Raw genomic sequence first — 21,269 nt, 5'->3', positions numbered from 1 at the left:
TAGTTTTGTATGAGCACATCTTGAGTAACCTTTCAGTAAAAAAGTCAATATTTTCTTGCCTGCTGAGGTTTCTGACCAAGTGAGTTTTGAGTACACTGTTTTATAGATTTATAGAGTTAGCAATTAACCCTTTTCTGGCTCTCTATACCTGGTAGCTGGTTTGCCTGTTTCATTTGCAAGTAGGCAGTTGGACTCTGAAACCAATCTATCTAAGAATACTTCAAGGCTGACAGTTTACTTAGCAATCCATAGAAGCTGCAGTCCTTTTGGGGGGGGGGGGGGAAGGTTGTAAATGTTTATAGAAAAGCATAAAACATTAAAAGAAAAATATAACCAGGAGAATGAATTAGGCTGTTTGCTTATGGAGGAGCCAGATATTACAATGATGAGCTTAAACCGAGCAAAAATACTGTAGATTGGATCTTAAATTCAGTCAACGAGAAAGATTATGAAGTTGTAAAAAAGTAATTTGACCATAAATTAATGAAATTGATTTCTGAAGAAATGCTATATAATGAATACAGTGATTCCATCCAGCACAGAAACCTTGTATTTCTGTATGAACAGGTCCCAAAGAAAGATTCGTGATAATGTTGTATCAGTTTGAAATTTTGGAAAGGCTGAGCATCATCACAAATTTAGGAAGTTTTGGGAGAAAGTTCTAGTCCATCTGGGAAAAGTAAAAATCCATTGTTACTATAGTATAGCTGGATAGTCTTATAGAGGTTGTCCTCAACTTACAACAGTTCATTTAGTGACTGTTCAACAGCACTGAAAAGTGTGATTTATGACTGTTTTTCAAAGTTACCACCTCTGCAGCAACTCCATGATCATGTGATCAAAATCCAGATACTTGGCAATTGGTTCATTTTTATGACTGTTGATGTGTCCCAAGTTCATGTGATCCCTTTTGTAACCTTCTGACAACCAAAGTCAACGGGTAAGTCAGATTCACTTAACCATCATGTTACTAAAATACCAACTGCAGTGATTCACTTAACAACTATGTTAAGGAAACCTATCAAATGGGGCAAAATTCACTTAACAAATGTCTCAACAGAAGGGTTGGGCTCAATTGTGGTTGTAAGTTAATTTACAACTTAACTTGCAATAAATTACAAAAAAATCCCATTTTGGAAAGAAAAAAAAAATTCCAGGAAAGTCTTTGCTGTAGTTTTAAATACAGGTACTCCTTGACTTATGACAATTGAGTCCAAATTTTCTGTTGCTAAGTGAGAGGTTTGTTCAGTGGGTTTTGCCTCATTTTACGACCTTTCTTGCCACAGTTGTTAAGGAAATCACTGCGGTTGTTAATCAGAAGATTGCAAAAGATGATCACACTGCAACCCTCATAAATATGATTCTGTTGCCAAGCACCTGAATTTTGATTGCGTGACCACGGGGATAACGCAATGGTCATAAGTGTGAAAAATAGTCATGTTACTTTTTTCAGTGCTGTCACTAAACTGTTGTAAGTTGAGGACTACCTGTACAAAGTATCATTTCGTTCTCTCTCTTAAAGACATTTTCTATTGTCCCACCTGCCATTTCTCTCTCATTTCACCCTTGATGTGTTCTATTTGAGGCTCTCTTTATAAATGATAATTATCCTTTGGTTACTTTCTTCCCTGTTACAGGGAGTTACTGATTGGCGGCCCAGCAGCTATTGAAGATGGGTTAAAGAAAACACTGCAGTTGCTTTGTTCTCAGAATACGAAACAGACAGAGCTTCTCAACCAAGCCAATGCTGTCCAGATTTGTCCTAATCCCAATACACAAATATTTGATTTTAATGGCCCCTACATATATTCCTCTGCGGTGTCGGTTGCACAAACTGTTCAGGAGGATTTGAAAGATACTCCTTCAGAACTGAAGGAAACTCCAATATCTCTGCAGTCTGTGGGATGTCAGGCTTCTTTGTCTCTTCAGCAAAAGCCACAAGGAGGAAAGGAAAATACTTCATTGTCTAATGTACAACAGCAGGTGGGAGAGAAGCTGTCATTTCCTACAGGACCAGAACTAACTCAAATGCAGGAGACAAGTGGACAGTTGAAGAATGAGAAAACTACAGGCTGTCTTCCCAGCTCAAGTAGCCACTGTCAAAATTTGCCACTAGATTATATTACTACAGAAGATCTGTCAATAAGCAAAGAAAAGGGATGTTTTTTGCCGTTATCTGAGTCGGCCTCAGAGGAAGGGCTGCTTCCTTGTGCTAAGACAGCAACGGATTCTGCACACATGCCCAAAACAAATGAAAATCTCTCAAATTCAGAATTATGTCACAATACATCAAAACCAATCCTCCCAGTTATGGATCAAGGTAATGGTGATCCCTCAGCAAAATCCCAGGAAGAATCTAGTGACTATCTTATGAGCTTTTCTGCCACCACAGGTTCTGTGCCAAAGGATGAATTAGTTTTTGCCATGGAGGAATCTAAGCAGGACATTCTTGTATTTAATGCTGGAGGCAGAAGCCCTGTTTTCTTATATCAAGAAGGTGAATACTGTTTCTTTCCTGGCTCTAAGACCAAGGGATACTCTAAGGGTCAAGAAGCACCTGCGGGCCACCAGCCTCCAGAAAACTTTCAAAAAGTCACCAAATCTCCTTTGGAGACAAAATTTGCTGACAGTAAGCTTCAGGTCATCCCCCAGATCTGCCAAGACATTTGAAACATGTGCCTCAATTAAAAACTCCCTAGCCCTTAAACACATAATCTCATTCTTTTCTCTCTTTATTTGTGCTATAGAAGGATTGTTTTTTACATAAACAGAAGAAACTGATGTCAAATATATACACTGCCAAAGTCGGAGAGAGAAGGAAATTAAGCCTCCTGCCCCAAAGGGAAGGCCATCCAATCTACTGCACAGAAGATACAGGAGAAAGAACTGCAAATATGAATTTTTAACACGGATACAAATATGCTTTTGCTATATAAGTCGCTGGATTTCTTTTATATTACTCTCAGCAACACAAACTCTTATTAGAAGGGAAATGCCTGCTGGGAAGAAATCAATAATTATTGTCTTGTGCAAGGAATTTTGTTAAAAAAAACTTTACTCTGCAAAAACAAGGAAAACGTCCTCATTACAGAGGCAATATTTTGGGCACTATTGCATTGTTCCACTTCTATCAATAAAGGTTGGACTTCCTTATGCAGTTATCAGCCTGCAGTTGGACTGATTCGTTAGGATATCAATCACCCCAGAATTATCCAATCCTTTTTATGATTTTTTTCATGTGCAATTAAAAAGAAGTCTATACCTTTTATTTAACATTTTTGCAAAGCTTTCATGTTACATGATGAAGTCACCAACTTTTAAACAGGATCCATTGACAGTATATTTGGTTGCCTCTTGGAATTAGGAAATAGGTGTTGCAATTCTGTACTTTGAAAACTTTATATGATTTGTGTGATCAAGTGTCTATAAAGTGTCAGTAGTAAGACAAACTGGCTTTCCCTATTCATCTGAATTGAATTTACTTGTAGTGTTATCAATATAGATAAGTACACTGAAGGACAGAGACTGCAATGAGATTTATTTCACTGCGAGGGAGAGGCAGATAACTTTCACCAAGGGCTCATATGCCTCTTTTATGCCTTTTTAGGATTTGCTGCCTTTGTTCTTTTCCCCATATTTTTGCTCCAAAGCTTTTTGCAGGTTAAGATTTAGGGCATTTTTCTGGAACCATCTCCCTGATGGGACACAAAACAACATCAGCAATCATCATCATCATCGCCATCATCATCAAATGTTATTTGACAGGCTACAAATTCAAGAATTTTCTATTCAATTTTTTTTTAATGCTAAAACAAATCCCTACTCTAATTCAGAATCATTGCTGGATTGGACCCCCCCCCACCCCCATTATTATTATTGAGCTCTACATCTTTAATTTTTTGGAGAAGCTGGAAAAGAGCCACCAATGAAAAAGCAACAGCAAAACTGCTTTTGTAAACATTGTAGTGAAATTATGCAAGGATCACTGAAAGGACGTACTGTACCGAATGCATATAAACTATTTTAAATCTCTTCCCGAGAAAACAGTGTGAGGTTTGGAAACTAGGAAATGGATGAAATCTAAATATTTAGATCATAGTAATACCGAAGATATATACATAATCTACTCATAACATTGACAGGAAGAGACGCTAAGCAAGTCCCCTTCTAGTTATCCCCTGTAGTTCCTTCATTTCCTTACCTAGATCATCAGTCTTCCTTCCATGCCAACGTTTGGGATCCCGTACTGCCCTCTTTACTACATCAGGAGTGTAAGAATCCTTCATTAAGCTTTTAGATTCTAATGGTCCCCCTAAAGAAAGAATATTTGGACACTGTTCACTTCCGCTATAATAATTTTTGTCCTGAATCACTGGAATCAACTGAGATCGAGGACAAGTTAGTGTTACTGTATCAAATGTTAAATAGCGACAGGTTTTTATATCTGATACTGACTATAATTTGGGGTTGGGTTCAAATCTTTTGTTTTTGAAATAACTTTTGATATGAAATAATTTTTGCATATTAACCAAAACAAAGGCAACTTTCGTGTTTTGAATAACAATGCTCAATGTCCCTTGCCACTGAAGTAGTGACTGGCACCAGCAAGTCTGCAAGCTACCATGATTCTAACTCCGGGACCAAATTGAAGATTACAGTTTGAGCTTACAAGCAGAAAAATTAAAAGCAAAGCAACTCTTTATTTGTGAAAACGATTCCTCTGAAGGAAGAAGGGGTCTCTTAAATTACCAGCACCAAATCATGCTATTATTACAGGTTGCCCTCAACCTCAATTTAATGACTGTTCAAAGCTACAGCAGCCTCAGAAAAGTGACTTATGAACTGTACTAACACTTAGGACTGTTGTATCACCCCCGCAGTCAAGTGATTGCAATTTGGGTGCTGGTCAACCAACTTGCATTTACAATAGGTTGCAATGTGTCTTGCAATCACATAATTACGAACTGTAACCTTTTTGCCAATTTCCAGCAAAAAAACAAACATTGTGTGTTGTGGTTAGCTCTGTCCCAGCTCCTGCCCCAAGGACTGTGGATGTGGGGGAGACATTCATATGCTGCAGGTCTGTTTCGCCCCCGGTGGAATCTGATGATGAAGGCTCCTCTGACCAAGAAGACATGAGTGACAGGGAGGAGGAGAGTGTGGCAGACAGCTCAGAAGGAGATCAATTCTCTAGCTCCTCCTTGGATTCAGAACAAGAGTTAATGATACAGCCACGCATGCGGAGAGCGATGCATAGGCAACAACAACTGAGAGATTATTATCAAAGAAAATGAGGCCACCTGTGGTTGGGTGGGGCTGTGGTACTTAGTGAGGCTGCTATAAATAGCAGCCTGTGGGTTTGGCCATTGTGGAGGATTATCTGATCCTTGTGTTTCATGACTGCATAACTGACTTTGCCTTTTTGTGTGCTGATTTTTCCCTGCTTTGAAACTAAACCAGAGCAAAGTGTGTTTCACTTTGTGAAAGAAGGACTGTGAATTGCCTCACAGCTGCAAGCTAAGTATCACAGGACTGATAAGGGACTTGTATAAATTACCAGTTTGTTTGGAGACTAATGCTCTTTGTTATACCAAAAGAGGGCTTAGTTTAAGTGAATTTTCATTATGAAGAACATTGCTTTGAATTTTCAAAAGTGCGTGTGTCTGAAATTTGTACCTGTGAATTTTTGGGAGGATTCTACCAGAGAGCCCAACAGAACATTGTGAAAGTTGGATTTGCTTAAAAACCACGTGATTTTCTTTACAACTACCATAAAAATTGTCCTAAAATCAGTTCTGAGCCAATTTATGACCAAAATGATTTACAATGGAATTTCTGGTCATAATTTGAGGACTAGCTGTAAAACCAAAACAAGAAGCATGGAGATATGTCTAGCTCACCTTGGAAAATGTTGGATCTCAGATTATAACCCAGTTCATAATAATCAGCATAAGGTGAAGCTGTCATAGGATTCTCAATAGTTTTGAATGGCCAGTCACTGAGTCTTTTCTGTCCTTGGATCAGTCCAGCTTCACAAAGAGCACGCCGTGCCTGAAAAATATATGTTTGTGTGTATGTGTGTGTGATATGATAGAATTTAATCTCCACTTTGCATTTATTTATTTATTTATTCAAATTTATATGCCACCCAACTCTCAAAGGACTCTGGACAGCATCCCAAATTGCTTGCCATTGTCAAATATGTTTCAGCATACCTATAGGACTAGTGGCAATTTCCACACCCCAGATAGTTAAGCTCATCAAATTTGGCCCAAATTAGGTTTTTCTTATTTTGGATTTATGTCAAGAAGAAGAAGACCAAAACAAAGAAGAAGAAGAAGAAGAAGAAGAAGAAGAAGAAGAAGAAGAAGAAGAAGAAGAAGAAGAAGAAGAAGGAAAGAAAGAAAGAAAGAAAGAAAGAAAAGAAAAGAAAAGAAAAGAAAAGAAAAGAAAAAGAAACTCCAAAATCCTAACTGGACCACAGTCAATTTTGATGGATTTTTTTCCTTTAAAAACCAAGATTTATAAAATACAACTTTTCTTTAATGATAAATCAGAGCTGTACATTTGTCACTTTACTTGATATAAATGAAATACTTGGAAGACTGATCATTAGTGCAAAATGCTTGCATGTTGATAGCTGAGAAATGTTTCAGTCCTTTTACACTATATTACAATCACATTTTAACAACTATTACTGAATTTTAGAGTACAAGGTACAGTGTTGTTTTTATTTTAATGCACTGCATGACTTGGCTCTAATAGGACTATCCTCCCCAGAGCCAGCTGGGATTCTTATCTTCGGTGTGAAAATTTAGGTTACTGGATGCCTAATGGCTGGTACTACTCTGTCATGGCCCTCTCCCTATAGAAAGGGCTATGAAAACTGCAACAGTCTATTTCCATTCCATGGAAACTAGACTTGCAAAATTAGGTATTGTTTCATGAAACCATTAAAACCAAGCTCAGCTCAGTTTGAACAATTTGGACTACTCTGAAAGCTTTTGAGAGCAAACACCACTTTATATGCATGGGGTAATATGACTGCTGTGATCTGAAATATATATATGTTTTTATTAAATCATTTTGATTAGTTGATTGTTGTATTTATTTATTCTTTCTATTTTATTCTATTTTATATATTTTTGCGCTTTTATTGTTGCAAAGGACTTTGAATTGTAAAAATTTGGTGATATAGTTTTAATAAATTTAAATCAATGCTGTCAATATTTATAACATTGGCTTTGTGTCATTTCAGTTATATAACTGAAAATTTTTAAAGCATTTCTTATACAAATGTACATTTTAAAAACTATATTGCTCTTAATATAAATGAGTTCCTGCTTTCCAACTTGCTGGTTAATTATTCAGCTAATATTTAGCATTATACTATAGTTATACAAATTCCTTACAATATAATATCTGTCTCCACAAAAAAAACAGAGCTATAAATTCAAGAGGTGTTCTTCAGATAAACATCATGGAAGTAATCATAATTTTTCAGGTGAAAATAAAAAGGCCAAGCGCCATTTTTCTCAGCTTGATTCCATTATCTGTGTTGATTGGAGTTGATGGACAGTATGCGTAACGTATTTGGAAGGCTGCCCTAACTGGAGAATGTGTTTCTAAAAAGAGTACCCAATTTGCACTGAAAGATATTTATTTATTTATTATTTAGATTTGTATGCCGCCCCTCTCCGTGAACTCGGGGCGGCTCACAACAAAGCATAAACAAATCGTACAAATCCAAATAGATTCAAATAAATTTAAATATTTAAAAAAGTTTTTTTAAAAAAGAACCCCAATATACTAACAAGCACACACACAAACATACCAAACATAAATTGTACATGCCCGGGGGAGATGTTTCAGTTCCCCCATGCCTGACGGCAAAGGTGAGTTTTAAGAACTTTACGAAAGGCAAGGAGGGTAGGAGCAGTTCTAATCTCCGGGGGGAGTTGGTTCCAGAGAGTCGGGGCCGCCACAGAGAAGGCTCTTCCCCTGGGGCCCGCCAACCGACATTGTTTAGTTGACGGGACCCGGAGAAGGCCCACTCTGTGGGACCTAATCGGTCGCTGGGATTCGTGCGGCAGGAGGCAGTCTCGGAGGTATTCTGGTCCAATGCCATGAAGGGCTTTAAAGGTCATAACCAACACTTTGAATTGTGACCGGAAATTGATCGGCAACCAATGCAGACTGCGGAGTGATGGTGAAACATGGGCATACCTAGGTAAGCCCATGACTGCTCTTGCAGCTGCATTCTGCACGATCTGAAGTTTCCGAACACTTTTCAAAGGTAGCCCCATGTAGAGAGCATTACAGTAGTCGAACCTCGAGGTGATGAGGGCATGAGTGACTGTGAGCAATGAGTCCCGGTCCAGATAGGGCCGCAACTGGTGCACCAGGCGAACCTGGGCAAACGCCCCCCTCGCCACAGCTGAAAGGTGGTTTTCTAATGTGAGCTGTGGATCGAGGAGGACGCCCAAGTTGCAGACCCTCTCCGAGGGGGTCAATAGTTCCCCCCCCCCAGGGTGATGGACGGACAGATGGAATTGTCCTTGGGAGGCAGGACCCACAGCCACTCCACATATTGAAAGAAAATGCAGGGCATCCTGAATAAGCCACAGTATGGTAGTAAAAATTTTGGTAGCCCTTCACTGGTTATAACCATTGTCCCATCTCTGTGATCACATTATTTACATTCAGATTCTTGACAACTGGTTCATGCTTATGACAGTTGCAGTGTCCTGGGACCCTTTGATCATATTTTGTGTCCTGCTGACAAGCAAAGTCAACGGGGAAGCTAGATTCACTTAACAACCTTATTACTAACTTAACAACAGTAGCAAGAAATGTTGTAAAATGAGGCAAAGCTCAGGAAACAAATTTCTCTTTGAGCAACATAAATTCTGGGCTCGGCTGTGGTTGGAAGTCAAGGATTATCCGTATTCTATGCATCTGATGGCAGCCATGGCCCACTAAAACCTGTTTAATTAAAGTGACCAGATGTCCCGCTTTCAGCGGGACAGTCACACTTCATGATAATTTGTTCCGTGTCCCGCTCCATTTGAAAAATGTCCCGCTTTTTTTCCTCCCAACCAGCCCCCTTGGGAAGAGGCTGGAGGGGGGGATTCCAGCCTCTCCGCTGTAGCCTTGCCCTCCCCGCCCCTAACCCAATTTGGCTGGAGGTCTCTGCGGGGAGGAAGAAAGAGAGAGAGGGCCCATCAAGGTAAAGGGGCGCTGCGGTGGGGGCGGGTGAGGTGCGCACTTGCAGAGGGGAGATGGTGGTGTTGGCAAAGCTTCTGTTGCCTCAGCGCTTCTGGAGGCAGCAGCCAGCCCAAGGACGCAGTCTGTCCGGGCACCTCAGGATCTGCCAAGGGGGAAGCACAGCGTTGGAACTGATGAGCCTGCCTGAGTGCGCTTGGGGGCATCCTGAGGTGGGATCCTCCTCTCGTCCCTCTGTTTGCCCCCCGCCCTCGGAGCCCGTTTTGCCAAAGGAGCAGGTGTGTGGGGGAGCTGGAAGCGCCTGGGAGGAAGGAGCCTCCTGCTGAAGGGCCTGGCCCGAAGGGGGGGGAAGTGGGGGGGAGGCTGCCTTTGCATCTCTCTTCCAGGAGCTGGAGGGGGCTGGGTTCATGGGGGGGGGAAGCCCTTATGGAGAAACATGAGGGAGGGGAGGAAGGAAGAGTGAGGAAGAAAGAGCGAGAGGGAGGGAAGGAGGGAGAGAGAAAGAAAGAGAAATAGGGAGGGGGAAAGAGAAAAAAGAGAGGGAAAAAGAAAGAAAGAAAAAGAGGGGGGAGAGAAATAGAAAAGGAGGAGAAGAAAGAGAGAAAAGAGGAAGGAAGGAAGAGAAAGAAAGAAAGAGGGAGAGAGAGAGACAAAGATAAATAGAAAGGGAGGGAGGGAGGAAGAGAGAAAGAGAGGGGGGGAGGAAGGAGGGAGAGGGAGTGAAAGATAGAGGGAGGAAGAGAGAAAGAGAGAGAGAGAAAGGTGAATGAAGAAAGAGAGAAGGAGGGAGGGAGAGAGAAAGAGAGAGAAAGAGAGACAAAGGGAAGGAGGAAGAGAGAAAAAAAGAAAGAGAAAATTTTCTTTCTAAGCCACACACACACACACTGCTCAGTGGTGTCCCTCTTTACCAATGCTAAAATCTGGTCACTTTATGTATGATAATAGATTAGGTCTCTTTGAGACTTTCTCCACCTGAAGTTTATCCGAGTTAAAAGTTCAAAGCATCTAAGGCAGGAGCGTTACACTCAAGGCCTGTGGGCCGGATCTGGCCCTCCGGGCTGCCCTGGAAACTGTAACACACACACACACACACCGAGTTCTTTTTCACTGGCAGAGGGTTGCAAGAAGCCATCACTGCTAAAAACGGAGCAAAAGAGGGCTGCAGGCAGTCCTCTTGAGTACCATTTTCACTGGCAGTGTGTTGTAGGAGGCTGTCTCAACCAAAAATGGAACTTGGGAGCCCATTTTCGCTGGCCGAGTGCTTGCTCCACCACAGGTGGCCCTAACACAAGTGACATTGAGCTGGCCATGCCCCCCTGGCCATTGCCCCCCAAGGTCAAATAGAATCCTAATGCAGCCCTCAATGAAATTGAGTTTCACACCCCTGATATAAGGGCCCCAACTGAGAAAGCTATTATTGATCATGCCCTCAATTGAAATTGTTTTGTTTACCTGTTCCTCTGATATCAGCTTCTCCACTTCTGTGGTGCCATATCTGGCTTTGATATTGGCAGGCACCAGATGGCTTTTCTTTTCTTGAAGGCACTTCCCTTCTGATTTAACACTTTGTATACTTGAAGCCAAGGAGTCTCTGGCATTCAAAACAGTCTTGGCGTCTTCAGAGTCTTCATAGCTGCTCTTTATATTTTTTCTGGGGGAGCTGAGCAACTCACCTTGCACCAAATGATGGAACTTGCCTGTTGATTCCTCTGAACTGAAACTGATGGGTTCTGCTTTTTCTTGGACAGACCTGGCATGTTCTTGGGAACTTGTAGCCCTTCCCTTTGGGTGATTTCCAAGAGAAATTTTGCTGTCGAAGCTATCCTTTCTTCCAACACATAATTTAGGTGAATCGTGGTGAATATATTGGGCAGCAGATGTTCTGGAATTGTGGTTCTGTTTATTGTGGCTTTTTGATGTAAAGTGCTGTGTGGAAGGAGGTGTTGGACAGAGGAATTCGTCTCTTGTTTTATGCCCTTCCAGATTCTTGGAGCTGTCCCAAGAACTTGCACTGGAGGTCCTTGAGGAAAGTGCTTTGCTGGATGGCACCCCAGCCTTGTTATATGTGACCTGCTCCTTGTTTTTATAGCCAGATTTTTCTGAAAGACAGAGAATAAATTATTGGAGATATTTATATATAACAAGTCCTTCAACTCCAGGTGATACTACTAGCCTTCTAGTCATGACCTCTTCTCCAGTATTTACTTCTATTCCTCCAATCAATATTCTTTCTCAAGTATCACTTTATATTCTAACCTTCCCCAATCCTTTCTAACCAGGGGTGGGTTCTAGATTGTTTTGCTGCCAGTTTGCTCAGGGTTGCGCTGGGCACGTGCGCGCATGACCACCCCTGCAACAATTAAAAAATAGCTTCTGCGCATGCACAGAAGCAAAATCCAAGATGGTGGCATCCACAGACTAGCACCTACAGAACCGGATCCATTACATCATCACTGAGTTACTAATGATTGTGAAAAAACAGTTAGAACCGGTAATTATTGCTGTTAGCCGCCATTATTGCTGTTAGCCACCCCGAGTCTCCGGAGAGGGGCATCCAAATCCCAATCCCAATCCCAATCCCAATCCCAATCAATCAATCAATCAATCAATCAATCAACAAACAAACAAACAAACAAACAAACAAATAAAACAAACCCCACCTTCGACATGGAGTCTCTTAAAACTGCACTATGGGAGTTTGTGCGTAGATGAGAAGAGAGTCACTTATTCAACTGTACCATGAAATAGGCTGGGTCTTTGCACCATTGCTACACTTAATATTGGCCAGTCTGTTATATAATGGCTTATAATTTCACAAACAGTCTCCCTATGTTTTAGACATTGTAATATTTGGGCATAGATTGAATCTTTTAAGATCACTTCCCTAAAGATCAACACAGTTAGCTACTTGTCAATAAAAAGACAATATAGTAGCATAGCTAATGTGGCACCATCTCGTTTTCTGACTTCTGTACCTTTTGACTGCCGGCTTCTGCAAAACCTCTAGTATTGTAGACAACATGCAGCAGCAAATAGCTGAGAAGGAGAACCAGCAGCCCATAAATCCAAAAAAAGATAATCTATTAGTTTAGAGTTTAATTAAAGTTTATTTATTGTTGGTTATTTGGATTACTAAGAAATGTTTAGGAATTGGAGGGATCAAATGGCATGTTTTACATCCCTTAATATTGTGTTCCTCCCCAACATTCACTTCAGTGGTGGATTGTTCCCATTTCAGCCTGGTTCTCCAAACTGGTAGGGGTGGTGGTGGGAGGTTCCACCCACTGCCCAGGATGCCTCTGTGCATGTGTGAGCATGTGCGAATGGTAGCAAAAGCATTAGGACCTACTACTGATTCACCGATAAAAAAAGTAAAATGATGGATCAGGGGATCTGGGTAAGAAGGATAAATCAACCTAGAAAATAGGCAGAAAGCATGCCTAAATCTGCTTAGCTTGAAACTGCTGTTGTAGCCACTTTTTATTCAAAATAGTAAGTCTTAGATTTACCTGGCTTTGTGTGAATTCTAAACAAGCTGTTATGTCTCTGTAAGCCGTTTCTAAACTAAACGCTGATTGGCTAAGACGCGGCAAGTCAAATAGACTTGCCGCCAAATTCAACGAACTGTCAAACTGTTTCTCGCTTTCCCAAAGAGTATAAATAGCCACGGTCTTGAGCCATTGTCTCTGTTGGAGACTGAGAGTTGAGCTGAACACTTCTACTTTCACTGCTAATAAAAGAGCTGATTATTAGCCCGTGGTCTCCAGTCTCCTGATTTAACAGTGGCGACGAGGGTGCCCGACCTACGCATCCCCGATGGCCTCTTCCATGGCACAAGCGCCCACCTTCTTCAACACCGATCAAGACACTTGGATGACCTATATGTCCAAATTCAGAATATTTCTTCAAGCAAGCAACCTCTAAGATGCTTCCGATGACAGAAAGTGTGCTATCTTCTTGAACTATTGTGGCCCCGCAATCTACATCCTCTCCACCATGCTGGTCAAGCCCAACACTGTAAGGAGACTGTTGCCTGGATGGCACTTCAGGAGAAGCTGACTACCCATTCCCAGCCCACCACTCCAGCCCATGTCAGCCAAAACCAATTCACACAGATGCGGCAGGCTGACGGTGAATCCATCAATGACTTCACAACCCGACTCCGTGCCCTCCTGTCAAAATGCAAATTTAAAGACCCAGACGACTGCCTCGCCGATCGACTCATCTTTGGTATGAGCAACCTAACTTTGCAGAAGAAATACCTCGTAGACGAGGACGCTACTGTTGGAGACTGAGAGTTGAGCTGAACACTTCTACTTTCACTGCTAATAAAAGAGCTGATTATTAGCCTTAGGTCTCCAGTCTCCTGATTTAACACAAGCCATGCAGTTTAACATAGAACAGAACAGAACAGAACAGAACAGAACAAAATTCTTTATTGGCCAAGTGTGATTGGACACCCAAGGAATTTGTCATTGGTACATATGCCCTCAGTATACATCAAGGAAAGATACATTTGTCAAGAATCATGAGGAGCAATACTTAATGATTGTCATAGAAGAGAACAATTATATGTGTGTGAGGTCAGTTGCATATGAATATCAAGGATACATTACTGCTGTAGGACGCTACTAGATATGAAAAACTTGCTGAGAGGGTTAGGTTTACAGAATACAAAATAATAGAATTGGAAGGGACCTTGGAGGTCTTCTACTTCAACCCCCTGCTCAAACATGAGAGCCTATACCATTCCAAACAAGTGGCTGATTTCATCTTAAAAACCTCTTGTGATAGAGCCAAGCCATTCCACTGATTAATTGTTCTGTCAGGAAATTTATCCTTAAGGCCTGGGTTGGATCTTGCTTTGATGAATTTCTATCTGTTACTTCTTTTCCTGCTCTCAGGTGCTTGAGAGAATGTTGGCTTTTCCATGCAATCATATCACCCCTTAATCCTTTTGTTCAATTCAATTCAATTTATTAGATTTGTATGCCACCCCTCTCCGAAGACTCGGGGTGGCTCACAACAATAATAAATACAATAAACAATGATACAGATCCGATTAATAGAAGTAAAATTAAAACCCCTTAATATTAAAAACAATCAGTATGTCACAGTCATACCATTCTCAAGTTTTATAGTCAGAAGAGAGGGGGGAGTTCACCCTACCCCGTTCTTGTAATTGTTCGTCATGTGCTTTAGTGATTACGTTTATTGTTATAGTAACTGAAGAGCATTAAAATTGCAATCTATACACAGTTACCAGGCTGGAGAAACTTTATTCCCCTCTTTTTCTCCCAAAAATGCATATAGAGGAAATCATTTAAATAATCCCATCTTTGTGTATGATGTTCAGCCACCAAGGACCTTCCAGAGATGTATTTTGGGGAATTGCATAGCCCACTTTTTATGAATTATGCAAAAGGTTTTACAGAACAATGCAAAAAAGGGGATCATGGGATCCCTTTACTGGAATTGCTTGGATAACAACTGATAGTAAAACCACCAATACAGCATAATGTTATACCGGTATAAATTTATGGTAAAATCAGACTTGAATAATATTAACATTTATTGTTAAATATATTATAGAACTATGAAAGGTATACATACACACAAAAACTTAAAACAAAACTGAACAATTGACTGAAATGATGGTGTGAAATGATTATGTGAAGTAAAGCAGTTAGACTTCTTAGCTTGAAAAAAATATGGATAAGGCAAGAAATGATGGAAGAATAGTAACATCATACATGATTTTGGAAAAGTCAGTAGAGTTTCTTCCCCTTTTCTTATGAGCACTTGAGTTCATCTAAAATGAAATGTTCCACATTGATGAACATTAAGATTTCAATTGTTAGTCCTAGTTTCTTATGGGACTGTTTCTTCTGTATCCTATGGATCTATTTGGCAGTGAAGTTGACCAGACCACCAGCTCCCATAACCATTTTCCTTGTTCCTTAATGAAAAGGAAGATTTATCAGGCATTCAAGGTGCATTTCAGATTCTACTGCTCAAACATTTATGGAGGTCCATATATGAAAGAAGAAATCTCCAAGCCTGCAACATGGTGATTGGTGTCTTCACATGGATGGCATTATCAGTAGATAGCAGTGCATAGAAAACACACACTTTTACTGCAATATTAAGTTATAAGGTGCAAGATCAAGCCCAAAGCTTATAAAAATGTCACAGTCTAAATTAGACTCAAGTCTTGAGTCTCTCTACACACATCATCTAGTCTTGGTGAACGTATGGATTGCCAAGTTTGAAGTAACAATTTGAATTCAGCCATCCTCCAGATTTATGGGAACATAACTTTCAGAATTGCTGCCTGGCTAGGCAAGAAATTCTGAAAATTACAATCCAGCATGTCGGGGGTGGGTGGATGGGCTGGATAATGGTCACTATTTTGCTTTTCCTTATATTTTCAGAAAAGATTGACCAGACATGAACACATAGCTCCTAAAATCTAGGAATCTATATCAGCCTTCACTAAACAGCAAAGAAAATAGAAACTTCCCATCAATTATATATTTCCTACCTGCTGGACGATAGGTCACTTTGTTTACATGATATGTGGTGGCAGGCATTGTAAAGGCTGTGTCCATAGGCACCTGTTATACCCCCCCAAAAAAAGAAATGAAAGTTTATTTATATGTGAAATACTTGTTAGTTCCAGCACAAATAAGGATCTAAGATTTTGTATGCCTTATTTAAGTCCGAATAGTAAAATCATCATTTAATATTTAGAATAATTTTAATCTACAATTCACTCTGAATATAGTACCTGATTTTTCTATAGACGTTTGCACATCAGCTTTTATTGGATGCAATTATTATGCTTTATAATTGTATGCATTGCATTAAATTTTGCAGTATTTTATTATACTTGTAAAAGCAGTATTATGTACTAAATACACCAAATGCATTGTATTTTGCACTAAATAAAAGGGGAAAAACATTTTAGCATTGAATCTCCTTTAATGTCCCAAGTAAACAGAGAACAGAAGGGCAGGTCTTGAAAATATATCCCATAACCTTTATGCTTACTGATGCTGAACTGAAAGAAAACATTGTCATAAAGTAAGTCTGACAAGCTTTCTGAAGTTGACTCTTTTTTCCAAACCATTATGTCAAGAGTCTGGGGACAAAGGAGGAAACTTCTCCAATTATATTTCTGCATGACCATTGCCAATATTTTCAATTTATTATTTTTTAGGGGAGGGTAAGAAGGGACAAATGTTAAAAAAGGTATAATAAATATCTATCTCCCATTCATAAAAATTCTACGATAGCACAGTAATAACTAGTAACACAAAAGGCAAAAAAAAAAAAAAAACCCATTAGAATTCCCCAAGTAAAATCTATAAAATTTTGTAAAAATCCAACCATGACAAAAATGAAGCCCTTTACCACCATTGCTATCTGAACCCACAAGACAGGACCATTATATGACTAAAAGGGAGCAGGCAAGAGGCCAAAAGCAACCTGAAAGTAAATAATATTGGGAAGCATCATGGAGGAGGCCCTCTGAGCTCTTATCCTCTTGATCTCTCATGAAGTGGAGACCTGAAGCATATCTCTGACCTCTAGATGATTATTTGGCTTCAGCAAAGTCTACTAAGAAAACATAAATGTGAACTGGACCATCTAAGACCAACATTAACATCAGGTTTTAGAATTTGACTCAGAAACATATTTGCAACCTCTATTAGAGGTTGAAAATGTCCAAAGATACTTCACCAGAAGAGCCCTTCACTCCTCCACTCGAAATAGAATACCCTATGAGACTAGACTTTCAATCCTGGGCATAGAAAGTTTAGAACTAAGACGCCTTAAACAAGATCTAAGTACTGCCCACAAGATCATATGCTGCAACGTCCTGCCTGTCGGCGACTACTTCAGCTTCAACCACAACAACACAAGAGCACACAACAGATTTAAACTTAATATTAACCACTCCAAACTTGACTGTAAAAAATATGACTTCAGTAACCAAGTTGTCGAAGCGTGGAACTCATTACCGGACTCCATAGTGTCATCCCCAAACCCCCAACACTTTACCCTTAGATTATCTACGGTTGACCTATCCAGATTCCTAAGAGGTCAGTAAGGGGTGAGTACAAGTGCACTAGAGTGCCTTACATCCCCTTTCTTATTGCTCTCCTATATCTCCTATACCTTTCTTCTATTCCTATATCTCTTCTTCTATTCTTTCATTGATATGTTCTATTACTTTATCTTCTTTTCTATTATTTCTTAGATATATTTTACTATGAGTATCTCCTCTATAACCTTCATCATGTATTTTACTATGTGTATATAGATATATACCCACTAAAACCCTCATTGTGTTTTGGAATAGATAGATAGATAGATAGATAGATAGATAGATAGATAGATAGATAGATAGATAGATAGATAAATAAATAAATGTAACCCCATGCAGAGTGCATTAAAAACAGAGTACACAAACTGTAGCCGGAAGTATACTGGAGCCAGAGCTGAAACTGAAACACATTTGTGGCATTTAACACCAATTGGCAAAAGGACCACTGCACTTAGGGCCAACTGTAATTTCATCTTGCTTGGGTTGTTCAGCTTCAGTCTATTTCTTCTCCACTACGCACTAGAATAGAACTTCATCACCACAGCTTCTAAGAATGATGATGTATAACAGGGTATAATTGGTATATTGATGCTAACACATCTTGAACTGTAAATGTGGAAAAGAAATTGGAGGAAAGAGGACCAAATCTTGCACATTTCACAGGTAATGGTTGACCTTTTCTCTCCTATAACCATTGATTATGGTTTCAAAAGTAGCCACCCATATTCTTCAGCCTAACCAGTCTTTCTCATATACATCAAGCCTACAGTATTTATTTGTTCCTTCTCCAGTAATTAAAGAAAATAGATGTCTTTCAATTATGGATTTGTAGACAGGCAATAACAGAAAACTAATCAATCCTGGACCAAATAAACATTGTTCTCTCTGATGTCATAATCAGTAAGAAGAAATCATCCTATAAGCAGATAATAGACTAGAAAAAAACCCAATGAAGTTTAACAAATTAGATGGAACTGGAAGGAGATGACAGTGAGTATGAGATATTGATGGGATCAAATAATTACAGGAATGTCCTATAAGAGCTGCAAGTTATTATTAGGGACTAGTGATGGCCAGCATTTCTTCATGCATTCAAGAAGATTCAAATAAGATTGTGAAACATACTATCTAGTCCTGTTGGTTGGGATTTGGAACAGGGGTGGTTCTAACTTACCTCGTGGACAGTTTGCTTCCTTCCATGCTGTGTGGGCGAACACATGCTTCATGTGCGTTCGCATGCGCAGTTCTAAAAACAGCTTCTGCATGTGTGCAGAAGTGAAAACAAGATGGCGCTGCCTATGGTGCCTTGGAGAGAGCCAGTTTGGGGGCGTGACCAACTGGCCATCACTGCCAGTTTGGCGAGCAGGGGGGAAAATTCCTGCTACCGGTTCTATAGAATCGGTCCAAACCTGCAGGAACCCACCTCTGATTTGGAAGTAGAAATAAGCCAAATGTCCTGAAAAAAGACTAGGAGTATTGTTAGAAAGTCAGAGTGAGGAAGATGTAAACGTCTTACAAAGTATCTGCCAGCATATAATATAATATGCATGATAGAAATATGAAATTATTTGGCTATTGACTAAAAAGCTTTTCCATGAACCTCTTTTTCAAAATGATATGGAATAGTATATAGTATATAGAAATTGAGCTTGCATATAAGATTTTTGAAAATGTGGGTAAGGATTAACTTTTTATTTCTACAAACTTATACCCAACCCACCCAAAACAATTTGTCGGTCCCAAAAAGGATAGAGTTGTATTATTACATAAAATTGTGTTTAGATAATAGAATTTAGCTTTAAAACAAAATATGAAAAAATAGATATTTTCATCTGGAGCATCTAAGAATAAAGTGGGATAATTGCTTGATAAAAATCTATTCTGAAAGGAAGAATTTTAATTCAAGAATAGAAACAGAAGTAGATTGGTAGGAAAAAAGAAAAGATTTTAAAAAAAAACCTTAACCACAGATCTAACCTTACCAAAGTTAGATCTGTCAAATATTTAGGGTTCTATTTACAGAGGAATATGAGCGAGAAATTATAGCGTTAAGAAGACCAGGCAGCCAAGATTTCATAAGATCAAATGATAACAACAATTCCAATTCTAATATGTATGATTTCTATAATTATATTGATGATTGAAATGGCATATAAATTCAAAAATTTAAAAAGGACACTTTAGTTGGCTACATAGGAAATGATTTACCACAATTCCAGGCCTAGTTATTACCTTCATAATTATGTCAGTAAGATTAGCAAATTAACTTTGCATCTCCACATCCCTAAGTACTGCATCATACACAATGTTGAGAAGGATTTTCGGGACAAAAAAATAAATAAATCCTGTATTATGCCAAGTGCTGAAATTGATTAATTTCAATTGCATTTGCTCAGATATATTGGCGAGATAAAACTAAGGCTTTTTAACATTTAACTCATGGATCTTTGCTAAATATAGATCTTTATTACCTTCCCCTATTTCCTTGTCTCCAAATCGGCACTATAGGTACAAATATTTTCTTTGCTTCCCCCTGAAGACCCTGAAAAAGTTGCAAAGATAGACTTGGCCAGTCCCCATGTATTTCACCTGAGTCACAGTCTCCACTTTGCTGACAATTCTTGGGCAGGAAGATAAGTGGCAGCTGTCCCGTTGAAGCAGATTGCTGCCAATTTCCTCCAGCTGCTGCAGATACTGAAGCACAGGACTGATTTCCTCTGACTGCTGGATTGCAGTATAAATCTCTGTCTCAGACTTTGGTGGTTGTTGGCACATGTCAGTAAATTCTTCAGGGTGTTGTAGGTATCGAAGCACAGGGCTAATCTCCTCAGGGTCATGTCCATAATGGAGGAAGGGGCTACCCATCCTTGGTGTCTGCTGGTACTCAAGCAAGGGACTAATTTCCTCAAGCCCCTCCTGACCCTGAAAGACGCCACTGGTCTTTTTAGGCTCATACAGATGCCTGGCCAGGTTTACAAAACCTCTGGCTGGGAAAAGCACAATTATGACTATAAACGAGCTATATACATGCCAGGCATGTCCCAGAGTTGCCAACCAGATGTGGCTCCAAATCAGTTGCCAGAGGTGGCCAAGGAGAACCCCACATGCCTGCCACATGTGGCCTGGACTGGCAGTAAGAGCACAGCAAGGCTTACTGTTGTGACCTGGGCCTAAAAACCAAGAGGTTTTGTCTGGGTCATAGGGCATCAGCGCTATGTAACTGGGAGGCTTGGAGGGATTACTTTTTCCCCTCTAAGATGCACAAAGTCAAGCCCTCCTCACAAACACATGTCTCACCTCTGCTGCCATGGTCTCAACTGAGGTGCCAGTGGAGTTCTCATGAATCAGGCAGGTCCTTGCCAAGTCCAGGGAGACAAAGAAGTGGAACTATGTGCAATTACCAAGGATGGTTGCTAAGATACACATTCCCATCTGTGAGCTGGAGTTGCCATGGAGACGCAAGTAAACAGAGTACCCTTCTGAGAGAGATGTGTCAGTAGTGAAGTTTGCCTAGCAAAAGTGTCGGAGCCTTGGTTTTTCCATTTACTGCCATCGTATAAGAATGGTTTATTTTAAAAATAGTGTTTGGAATATCAAATTTCATACAAAAATATTTCTGAGGCGGGGAACATTTCCGCATGGGTCCCAGCGATTAGTCAGGTCTCACGGAGTAGGCCGCCTTCAGGCCCCATCAGCTAGACAATGTCACCTGTCAGGGCCTAGGGGAAAAGCCTTCTCTGGGGGGCCCTTGGCCCTCTAGAACCAGCTTCCCCCCCAGAGATTTGTACTGCCCCCACCCTTGCCGCCTTCCAGAATACGGGCCAGTAGACATTAGCCCCGGGCCAATGAATATTTTTCTGACTGTCTGGATGAGAGTGAATGGTTTTTAAGGATTGGGGTTTTAGATTAGTTAGATTAATTTTAATTTTGG

The 21,269-nt window shown here is 40.0% G+C and overlaps 2 protein-coding genes across 3 annotated transcripts in view; one reads left to right on the top strand and one right to left on the bottom strand.

The window, feature by feature from the left end:
- The window catches only part of CSF2RB (colony stimulating factor 2 receptor subunit beta), a 52,217-nt gene extending 45,126 nt beyond the window's left edge, over nt 1-7,091 (top strand). For both annotated transcript variants that reach the window (XM_070756189.1, XM_070756190.1), the window contains exon 14: nt 1,638-7,091. In XM_070756189.1, the coding sequence (XP_070612290.1) occupies nt 1,638-2,670 (1,033 nt within the window). In that variant the 3' untranslated portion in view covers nt 2,671-7,091. The remainder of the gene's footprint in view (nt 1-1,637) is intronic.
- CIMIP4 (ciliary microtubule inner protein 4) lies at nt 3,245-20,669 on the bottom strand. The gene is made up of 6 exons (XM_070756191.1): nt 20,636-20,669; nt 15,770-15,842; nt 10,678-11,324; nt 5,901-6,051; nt 4,202-4,312; nt 3,245-3,695 (listed from the first exon to the last, which is right to left on the bottom strand). The coding sequence occupies exons 1-6, from the start codon at nt 20,645-20,647 to the stop codon at nt 3,604-3,606; spliced, it is 1,086 nt and encodes a 361-aa protein (XP_070612292.1). The 5' UTR covers nt 20,648-20,669; the 3' UTR covers nt 3,245-3,603.
- Nucleotides 20,670-21,269: the final 600 nt, after the last annotated feature.

Source organism: Erythrolamprus reginae, chromosome 6 (genome assembly GCF_031021105.1).
Source record: "Erythrolamprus reginae isolate rEryReg1 chromosome 6, rEryReg1.hap1, whole genome shotgun sequence".
In the NCBI taxonomy this organism is placed as follows: Eukaryota; Metazoa; Chordata; class Lepidosauria; order Squamata; family Dipsadidae; genus Erythrolamprus; species Erythrolamprus reginae.
The sequence above is the reverse complement of the archived record's forward strand: the minus strand, read 5'-3'. Positions and strand labels throughout refer to the sequence as shown.

Bases quoted from the DNA above. Each gene is read 5' to 3' on its own strand.
- CIMIP4 (XM_070756191.1), bottom strand. The intron at 11,325-15,769 runs GTAGGAAATATA...TCTGTCTTTCAG, and splicing joins AGTGACCTATCGTCCAGCAG to AAAAATCTGGCTATAAAAAC. The intron at 4,313-5,900 runs GTGAGCTAGACA...TTCTTTCTTTAG, and splicing joins GAGATCCAACATTTTCCAAG to GGGGACCATTAGAATCTAAA.